This window comes from Teleopsis dalmanni, chromosome 1, assembly GCF_002237135.1.
Source record: "Teleopsis dalmanni isolate 2A chromosome 1, ASM223713v2, whole genome shotgun sequence".
Taxonomy (NCBI): Eukaryota; Metazoa; Arthropoda; class Insecta; order Diptera; family Diopsidae; genus Teleopsis; species Teleopsis dalmanni.
In genome coordinates this window covers 133,104,465-133,115,132 of record NC_051846.1, presented here as the reverse complement: position 1 = coordinate 133,115,132, position 10,668 = coordinate 133,104,465, and the positions used below count along the sequence as shown (strand labels likewise).

General features: G+C 34.6%; 2 protein-coding genes across 2 annotated transcripts; both read left to right on the top strand.

Moving 5' to 3' along the window:
• Positions 1-194: 194 nt before the first annotated feature.
• Positions 195-2,177, top strand: LOC119666195. The gene has a single exon (XM_038075477.1). It carries the CDS (start codon positions 195-197, stop codon positions 2,175-2,177), a length of 1,983 nt encoding a protein of 660 aa, XP_037931405.1.
• Positions 2,178-2,191: 14 nt separating this feature from the next.
• LOC119666194 lies at positions 2,192-4,969 on the top strand. Its single transcript, XM_038075476.1, has one exon. It carries the CDS (start codon positions 2,192-2,194, stop codon positions 4,967-4,969), a length of 2,778 nt encoding a protein of 925 aa, XP_037931404.1.
• The last annotated feature ends 5,699 nt before the right edge of the window (positions 4,970-10,668 follow it).

Below are 10,668 nucleotides of genomic sequence, written 5' to 3'. Positions count from 1 at the left end.
TTTTAGTTCCCATACTGTTAAAAAAATTGGATAAAAATACACATTGCAGTTTTGAACAAACTCTTACCAACCCAAAGGAGATGCCCACAATAAAACAATTCTTAGAATTTTTAGAATTGAGATTTCAGTCACTTGAGGCTATAGGTCTACGAGACAATGCAGTATATAAACCCAACAAAAGGATAGCCGTAACTATGGTTTGTTCAGATCTATGTAAAGTTTGTAATACAGATAAACATCCGATCTACTATTGCAAAAAGTTCATTGAAATGACTCCTCCTGAACGATTAAATTGGATTCAACGACAAAAACTATGTGTGAATTGTTTCAAATCCGATCATAAAGCAAAGGTTTGTGAAGCTGGATCATGTAAAAAATGTGCCAAGAAGCATAACACTTTGCTCCATTTAGAGCAACAGTCACCTAAACCTTCAAGGGCACCAGCAACAAACACAAAGTCAACCACAACATTGATCAACGCTAATGAATCGCCATCCATAACAGCAACAACTAATGCAAAGTGTACTCGTAATTACGTTCTGCTAGCCACTGCAAAGGTGCGCATTATTGCAAACAATGGACGAACGTGTGATGTTCGTGCCATACTCGACTCAGGGTCTCAAGTGAACCTAGTAACCCAAAGAGTAATCAACAAGTTATCTTTAATTACCACAAATTCAAATCTATCGATCGAAGGTATTGGCCGTCAATTCGGGAACTCAAAATCTCGCGTAAATGTTGAACTGCAGGCTACTAATGGAAGCTTCAGGACGAGACTAGAGGCATTTGTACTGCCACAAATAATATCAGCACAACCGTCACGAGACCTAGATATCTCGGATTGGCAGATCCCACAGAATGTAGAATTAGCAGACCCCAGCTTTAACAGATCTGGAAGAATTGACATGCTGATTGGTGCTGAATTCTATCATACTCTACTTCAACCAGAACAATTGATAATAGGAAAGAATTCGCCACTGTTACAAAATTCGGTTCTAGGTTGGTTGGTGGTTGGTAAGACTAAAACTACAACAGATATTAAACCAACATGCGCTATTACTACAGGAGAGGTTGGTGAAATGTCAGAAATGATAGAACGATTTTGGAAGTTAGATAACATTGAGACTGCAGAAAGGGTTTTGACTGTATCTGAGAAATGGTGTGAAAATCACTTTACAAATCATGTAAAGACAAATCGCGATGGTCGTTTCATTGTACGCTTACCTTTTCGCGATGATCCCACAACACTTGGTAGATCGCGTGAGATAGCATTCAATCGATTTTGTTCTCTGGAAAGGAAGTTACAAAAGGACCCAAATTTATACAAGGAATACATAAAATTCATGGATGACTACGAGTCATTAGGTCACATGGAAAAAGTTTGCCCAAAGGATGTCAAAGGATCACAATATTTCATTCCTCATCATTGTGTCTTGAAACCTGACAGCACTACAACCAAATTGAGAGTTGTCTTTGATGCATCAGCAAAAACATCAAGCGGTTTAGCACTAAACGATATTTTGCACAAAGGTCCAACAGTGCAAAGTGATCTTTTTTCAATACTGTTGCGTTTTAGAATACACCGGTTTGTATTTACGGCTGATATTGAGAAAATGTACCGGCAAATTCAAGTACATGATGAAGATACAGCACAGCAGCTGATAATCTGGAGAAAAAGTGCTGATGATAGTATACAATATTACCGACTGAAAACGGTTACATATGGAACAAAGTCAGCCCCTTATCTTGCAACAAAATGTCTTCAACACCTTGCGAAACATAATATGACCAACTTTCCGCTTGGAGCACCTGCATTACTTAATGATTTTTATGTAGATGACTGTTTAAGCGGAACTAACAGCATCACTACCGCCTTAGACACTCAACAACAACTTTCGGAACTGCTCAGTAAATCAGGATTTAAACTGAGAAAATGGTGCTCAAATAATACACGACTACTACAAAACATTCCGATAGAAGACCAAGAAATCAACCTTGATTTAGATGACTCAGCCATAAAGCCAACAAAAACATTAGGCATTATTTGGCTCCCGAAATCAGACGAATTTTGCGGTAAGGCAGAGATGTCATCAGAGCAACCTATCACGAAGCGGATTGTGGCATCGGATTTAGCTCGAATTTTTGATCCTTTGGGAATTTTTGGCCCCATTACGTAACAGCTAAAATATTCATGCAGGAATTGTGGCAACAAAACTATTCCTGGGATGCGGAACTGTTACCTCAGGCTCAGCTAGAATGGAAGCGGTTTAGAAATGACTTACAAACATTAAATACTGTGAAAGTACCCAGACATATTTTTAATTCGAAGGTTCCCTGTTCGATTCAATTACACGTGTTTACGGATGCATCAGAGAAGGCATATGGAGCAGCTATGTACGTGCGAGCAATATATAATGATAAGACAATAACATCGAGACTATTGTGCGCCAAATCTAGAATAGCACCATTAAAGAAACAGACACTTCCACGACTAGAACTCTGCGCAGCATTGCTGGGAGTCGAATTAGCAGAAAGAGTTAAACAAGATTTAAAGTATCAAAACGTGCCAACCTACTTTTGGTCCGATTCCAAAATTGTTTTGTCATGGATAATATCTTCATCTGCCTCATTGCACACATTCGTAACAAATCGTATTAGCAAAATTCAAGAGATGTCACATGCTGATCAATGGCATCATGTGGCGTCAAAGGATAATCCTGCTGACATCATTTCCAGAGGAATAAAGGTTAAAATGTTCAATTATTCACATATGTGGTTTTTTGGTCCACTCTTTCTTCATGGAAGCAACGAATTTTGGCAACAGCCAAACCCAAAGGCATTTAACATCTCAACTGATATCGAAAGACGACAAGGACATACAGTTAACATTATCATTCAAACGACTGGTTCTGATCACATGATAAATCAAATTGATCATCGAAACTCATTCAGATACCTCCAAAGAACAATTGCTTATGTTCGCCGTGTATTTCATCGTACACAATCACCAACAAGAACACTTTCTCCAAAAGAATTACGAGATGCATTAGTCTTCATAATTAAAACTATTCAGGGCTCAGAATTTGCAAAGGAAATCTCTGATTTAAAACAATGTAAAGCAGTCAACAGTTCGAGTCAACTAAATACTTTAGCACCGTTCATTGACGAACAAGGTGTACTTCGTGTTGGAGGAAGGCTTGAAGCATCAACATTGCCATATGATGCTAAACACCCAATGGTAATTCCTTACAATCACTCAATAGTGAAATTGATGTTCAAAATGAAACATGAAGAAAATTCCCATTGTGCTCCACAATTATTGCTAAGCATAATGAGACAAAACTTCTGGCCGATTAAAGGAAAGATTATGGCGCGAAACATTGTTCACAGCTGTGTCATCTGTTCAAAGGCAAAACCAAAACTGATGGACCAACTCATGGGCAACTTACCGACTGATCGAGTTACTCTGACTAAACCATTTTTTACCACAGGAGTTGATTACTGTGGCCCGATATGGATTCATTATAAAATTAGAGGAAAAAGGCCAACAAAGGCATATTTAGCAGTATTTTGCTGTTTCGCGACTAAGGCTGTTCACCTAGAAGTGGTGAGTGACCTGACAACAGAGGCATTCATAGCCGCTATTCAACGTTTTATCAGCAGAAGAGGAAGATGCCAAACAATTTATAGTGACAATGCGACTAACTTTGTTGGGGCGAGAAACCAACTACAAGAGCTCCAGTCTACCATTTATTCAGAAAATGGTAAAGAAAACATCATTAAGACCAGTAGTAACAAGGGAATTGACTTCAAATTCATTCCACCAAGAGCTCCTCATTTTGGAGGACTCTGGGAAGCTGCCGTCAAGTCAGCTAAACATTTAATGATTAAAGGAATTTTCAACGCTTCATTGACTTATGAAGAATTGACAACAGTCATAACTGAAATAGAAGCCATGTTAAATTCAAGGCCAATAACAAAAATGTCATCCGATCCAAATGATCTAACAGCGCTTACACCAGGACACTTTCTCATAGGCGAACCACCTACCACTAATGTAGATCCTTATCAAAAGGAGAGCCGAATGAGTTTATCATCACGATGGCGTTTAGTTTCTGAACTCAAACAAGAATTCTGGAGAAGATGGTCAAAGGAATATCTCAATGAACTCCAATCAAGGTACAAATGGAAACAACAAAAGGCAAATCTATGCCAAGGTGATTTAGTCATTATTAAAGATGATAATCTACCCATGTACAAATGGCCTCTCGGCAGGGTGCAACAGGTGTATGAAGGAGAAGATGGTTTGGTCCGTGTAGCTGACATAAAAACAGCCAATGGGATTTTTAAACGACCATTACGATCATTGGCCCCCCTACCCACTGAAGGCAGCATTAATCAAAATCCAACAAAACAAAATTCTACTGTCACACAAACAAGACGAACGAATGAACCTAGTGAAGCGTTGCCAAAGCGTCGAAAGATATATGATGGCACATCTTTAATGATGACCATACTTGTGACAATTTTGATGATACCATTAATACTTTCGAAACCCATTGAAGAAATATCATTTCCAAACAAACCCGGAATATATTTTGAAGGAATTGGCACCGTAAATCAAATCATTGGAAGATGGAAAATTATCACTTACTTTGAGTTCGAGCCTATTCGAAAGGAGATCGAAAGGTTTCAAAATGGCACAGCAGCACTTCAGCAATTGTGCCCATTGTTACAGCAACAAGAAAGCTGTTATGAGCTCGTCCGTCAATTCAATAATACTAACATAGAATTACGAACTGAAACGAAGGTCATGACGAGACACCGATCAGCCAGAGGAGCCATCATATGGATGATATGGAAAATAAAGCAGGTAAAGCATCCAGAAGTCAATCAGCCAACACAAACTCTCATACCAAACGCGATGCCACGAACAAGATTTACTTTGGAGCCTGAAACAATTACATAGCTTCTCAAATTCTCATGATGCTACAAACTCTAAATTTTATATTTTTAAGTTTATATAATATTGTATAACTATTTATTGTTTAAAAATTATATGTGTATTTATATATCCACAAAATGTTGTAATTATTTTTTTTTTTGTTGACTTTTTAAAAAAAAAACACACATAATGCATTGCAAATCAAATTAATCATTGCTCATAGATTCATTCTTGAATAACGTAATTCAAGCCGGGCAGAATGTTAAGTTTAACAAACCTAACATATTTTAGCTCGCTTGTAATCATGCTTATGCAGCAAATAAATATTGTAAATATTTACGTTTATAAGTTCAATAACTTCACATATTGTATTTATGCTTATGCAGCAATATGTGAAATTTAAATTATTATTTTAGTCACCAATAATTGTAATTATTATTATGCTTAGTAAGTAATTCTATACTATATAAGGTAACAATATTAATAATAAAATTTGAAAGCGAAAACAATCGTCTTTACTTCACAATCAAAAATTGGTTATTGGTAGATGTGCCTTTTAACCACTGTAGAAACAAAATAAAAATTATTTACTTACTTGGCTAGCGGTTTATGTGCCTGCAAGCCTTTCATCTTAACTACCTGATTATTGGTTTATGTGCCTAATAGTCAGTGTAACAAAGTAAGCAAATATAGACATTGATACCACCTCAGATTACGTGGTATACATTGAAACTGCAACCACAATGTATACCACGTAATCTGAGGTGGTATCAATGTCTATATTTGCTTACTTTGTTACACTGACTATTAGGCACATAAACCAATAATCAGGTAGTTAAGATGAAAGGCTTGCAGGCACATAAACCGCTAGCCAAGTAAGTAAATAATTTTTATTTTGTTTCTACAGTGGTTAAAAGGCACATCTACCAATAACCAATTTTTGATTGTGAAGTAAAGACGATTGTTTTCGCTTTCAAATTTTATTATTAATATTGTTACCTTATATAGTATAGAATTACTTACTAAGCATAATAATAATTACAATTATTGGTGACTAAAATAATAATTTAAATTTCACATATTGCTGCATAAGCATAAATACAATATGTGAAGTTATTGAACTTATAAACGTAAATATTTACAATATTTATTTGCTGCATAAGCATGATTACAAGCGAGCTAAAATATGTTAGGTTTGTTAAACTTAACAATATCAATAATTGAGCCCCTGCCCGCTCTGTTGTAGGTGTTTTTACTTCCTCTGTTCGCGATACACATATTTAAATGAGCTACTGTCTCGAGAAGGTATCGGCCTCTAGCGTTAGTATGCTTGCTTTCCCACTCTATTGCCCATGCATTAAAGTTTTCAGCTATGACCATAGTAGTTCTTCCATGTGCATCAGTAACAAGCTCATGTAGTATATTTTGGAATTCTTCCAATAATTAACTGGGCGGTGCATAACAACTAAAAAAAATTATGCCATTAATTTTTGCCCTTACGAAGCCTGTGTTCCCTTTCTGTACCTCTTGTAGTGCGTACTTCCCACATGTCCAAATTGTAGCTTTTTTGGTTTTAACGCTTCCCCATAATCCATCATCTTTGTTTTTGTACGGCTCACTAATTAAAACAGTGTCCGTCATTTTCTTTTTTACCATTTGTTCCAGAAGATCCTGGGCGGCTTCGCATTAATTAACACTATGTTCATGCGTTCTGTCTAACACTCCTCTTCTAAAGACGAGACAATTCTTACTGCCTGCAACATGTTTGCACTGATTTGGGTTTCTATCTTTACAGAGCATGCACAACGGCTCGTTTTTGCAATCTTTAATAAAGTGGCCATTCACCCCACATTTCCTACAATGTTTCGAACAATATGTTTCACTTTTACATTTTCTAGCTATGTGTCCATAATCAAGGCACTCAAAGTATTTAGTTAACGTCTTTTGGAGCCTAATACGGCACACTACCCATCCTATTTTAATCTTATCTGCCTCTAAGAGTTTCTTTGCATTTTTAACAGGTAGATCTGCTTCTGTAATATCCATATTTAACTGCATATTAATTGCCTCTACGATAACTGCCTTCGTGGTGATTTCGTCGATATCTTTGCAGACGACACTAATACGTTGTGTTAAACTCTTAACCTTAGCTTGATCACCAAGTGTTTTGTTGATAATATCCTTAAACACATGTGTTTGATCATGCACCCCTTTTTTCCCTAATTGGATTAGTAACTCGCCTTTTTACGTTCTTCTTATTCTGGAAACTGCGTCACATAGTTGAATAAGTTCGGGTTCCGCTTTTACTTTCTTCAGTATATCCGCATAGAAATGCATCCCATTAGCTGCTATAACTATAGCATCTGGCCTTGATTTTACCGTATCGACTCTAGCTTTTTTTAATTTCTTCCTTATAACTCTTTTCCATTCACCATTTTCAATCCTCTCTGGGTCTAATCTGTTTAATCCATTTGGTTTGTTACCTGCCGGTTAACACCCGTAATTATTGAGTCTTGCTCAGAACTTTTACTCATTTGCTTTTTTTTAGGACTGATGAAACTGTTACCATTTTTCTGATCCACCTTCGTTTTGGATAATGATTTTTGAGTGGCTTGACTCCTTTTATTATCCTTAACCACCTCCGTCTGCTCGGCCAGAGCCAACTCGTACAAACATTTTATATTTTCGATAGTATCTCTTGTAGTGTCATATTAACCTTGACCACACACAATGTACTGTGTGCGGTAATTAGCATGACACATTTACCCAAAACACTTAAGTTTCAATCCATGTGTAATTTATGACATGGAAACCCAAAAAGCCACTTTTAAATATTCGGCGAGTTAAGTAATTCGACTCGCCTTTGTGTCATTTCTTTATAACAAATATTCTGCCGCATTTCAATATGCGCTTGGCTATTTGTATTTCCATATTTAGAACACATGGAAGTAAACTGTGTTTTCCGCAATCATATTGCATGCAATGCAGATGCAATATGATCACCCGTAGTACTACTATTTAAAAAGTGTGTCATTGAAACACATGATAGTTGACCAATAGAATAAGTAGGTATGTATTATTATAACCAATAGAATTTAAGTATATAAGATTTATGTTAATAGATAAGAAACCGAGCCGTCTTGGTTCGATATAGTAAAAAGTAAAGTTAGTTTTAAGTTGATTTTCATAGTCTTAAGTTGATTTTCAGTGAGTCTCAATTGAGTCTCATATAGGATCTTAAAATTATAACTAAATAAAATAAATCATTAAAAAGAAATTTAGTGTTTTAATCAAAAATATAAGTTAGGTGTAGAATGAACCTTTTACATGGCGATCCTGCATATGTTGCAAGGACCATAATGAATTGAGCAATTGAACAAAGAAAAATTTTTAAAAATAAATGTGAACTAAAGTATATAAATTACGAATTTATTTTTGTTAATAAATTATGTGAAACTAAATTAAATAAATAAATAGTGTGATACTGAGTGAATTATATTAATAGTAATTATAAATTTTTATTATGAATAACATTAATAAATAATAAAATAAATTGTGCAACCAATATCACAACAAAGTGAACTAAATTAAATAAATAAATAATACGATACAAACTGAGTGAATTATATTAATTGTAATTGTAATTTAATCGTAATTGTAATCATAATTTATTATGAATAACATTAATTAATTTGAGTTAATTATATCAGCATTATAATGACAGTGATTTTAAATAAAGAATAAAATAAATTGTGCAACCAATATCACATCAAACAACAAAGACCCAGTCTCGTGGCCAATACCTTGGCAACAACTGCAACCGAAAATTAATAGACCGAAAACCAACATGGGATGGTTCAGCAAAGAAGACACCATACAACAAAAAACAGACATCACAAACAACAACAGCATACAACAACCAACAAATTCAACAGAACAGGTAGTTGTAATTACACTAATTTTTGTAATAATTATATTATTTATCGCTTATAAGATAAATATGTATATAAAAAAATACGTGCATAAGAGTGTACACTCTAGACGTACCAATGAAATATAAATATGTACAAAAATTAATTATTTCATATTACTAAATCATATTATATATCAAAATATATATACAAAATAAATAAATTGATACAAAATAAAATTTTTTTTCCTATTATTACACAAATTAAATAAATATTTTTTATATATACAATTTAAAATAATGATTTAAAATATTATTTAAACTAACAAAAAAAAAAAAAAAAATCTTTACAATGTAAACAATATCTTTGTTAAAATATATGTGTAAAATAAATAAATATTAAAAAATATGTCGATATGTTTTCTCTCACTAAATTCCATTGCCACTTTTGACTACTACTTCATAGTTAATTGCCTTTTCTTCATATAAAAGAAAAACCACTCAGATAGGGTTTATTCTAATACTTAGTTAATGGAAGTTATTGCTACCCACATTAGTAAGGTGCAAACGATACTTAGAAACGCGAAGAAAACAAGCATTAGGAGTTATACTGACCAAACGATTAGCGAAAAAGTAAACAGGCTAGACTATTTAAGTAACATAGTCAGTACTCTGTATTTAGGGTCTAATCTGAAAGCAATAAATTTGAGGGAAGTATTCTTTGAAATATACAACCAAACGAAAGAACATCTCATTCAGATGTCACAAACAGTAAAGTCAACCACTGACGTTTCAAATCCAACTATTTCTACTATACCCGAAAAAGTAACAAATACAACGATGGCGACTTTCGATTCCATTATAGAGACTATTGAGAAACTATTACCCACTTTCACAGGGAAGCATGAGGAATTAAGCTCATTCCTTCGTAGACTAGAGTTCTATGGTAACAAAGTAGGCGAGGAAGATAAACAACAATTCTTGGAGCATATTGTTGACTGCAAATTGAATTACAGTGTTAAGACTAGAGTTTCACCTATCGGTTTTCCAGACTCTTTGGAAAATCTGATTCAAAAGCTGAGAATAACCTATGTACCAAAAGATACAGTGCCCCTTTTGATACAAAAAGTAAACGAGATGAAGCAAGGCCATAACCAATCTATTACTGATTACAGTAATAAAAGGGCCAAACTGCTTTTAGATCTTAATACTGGTTCATTATTAAAGAGGAACTATAATATGTCATCTCCACAAGCTGAAGGGATTTTACTTACCAATGAAGACAACGTATTATTAGCATACAAAAAGGGACTAAACGCAAACTACTCATTATCCGTACAGTCATCAAACCCGAAGACATTCCAAGAAGCGAGAGAAATCGCTGAAGGCATATTCTTTCCAGTCCAAAATCAGAGTATACTCCATTACCATGGTAATAGATCACAATACAATAATCGGAATAATAATAATAATAGAAATTATACCAATAGGAATCAAAGTTATAGGAACAATAATAACAGAAATCAGTACAACAATGTTGGGCAAAGGAACCAACATAATAATTATAATAATTATTCCCACAATAACTTAAATCATAGAAATCAATACAATAATGGCTACAACAACAGAAGCCAATACAACCATAATCAAAGAGGACACAATCAAGGAAACCAACATAACAATAACGGGCAAAGAAATCAGCGTAATAACCAAAGAGGCTACAACAACAGAAACACGCGACGTATACACGTGACCACAACCCAGGAAAACTACTACAAACCAGAGGAAAACCAGTAGAGTTTCCTTCTGGTAC

Coding starts and splice junctions, on each gene's coding strand:
- LOC119666195 (XM_038075477.1), top strand. CDS start 195: ATGGTTTGTTCAGATCTATGTAAAGTTTGTAATACAGATAAACATCCG.
- LOC119666194 (XM_038075476.1), top strand. CDS start 2,192: ATGCAGGAATTGTGGCAACAAAACTATTCCTGGGATGCGGAACTGTTA.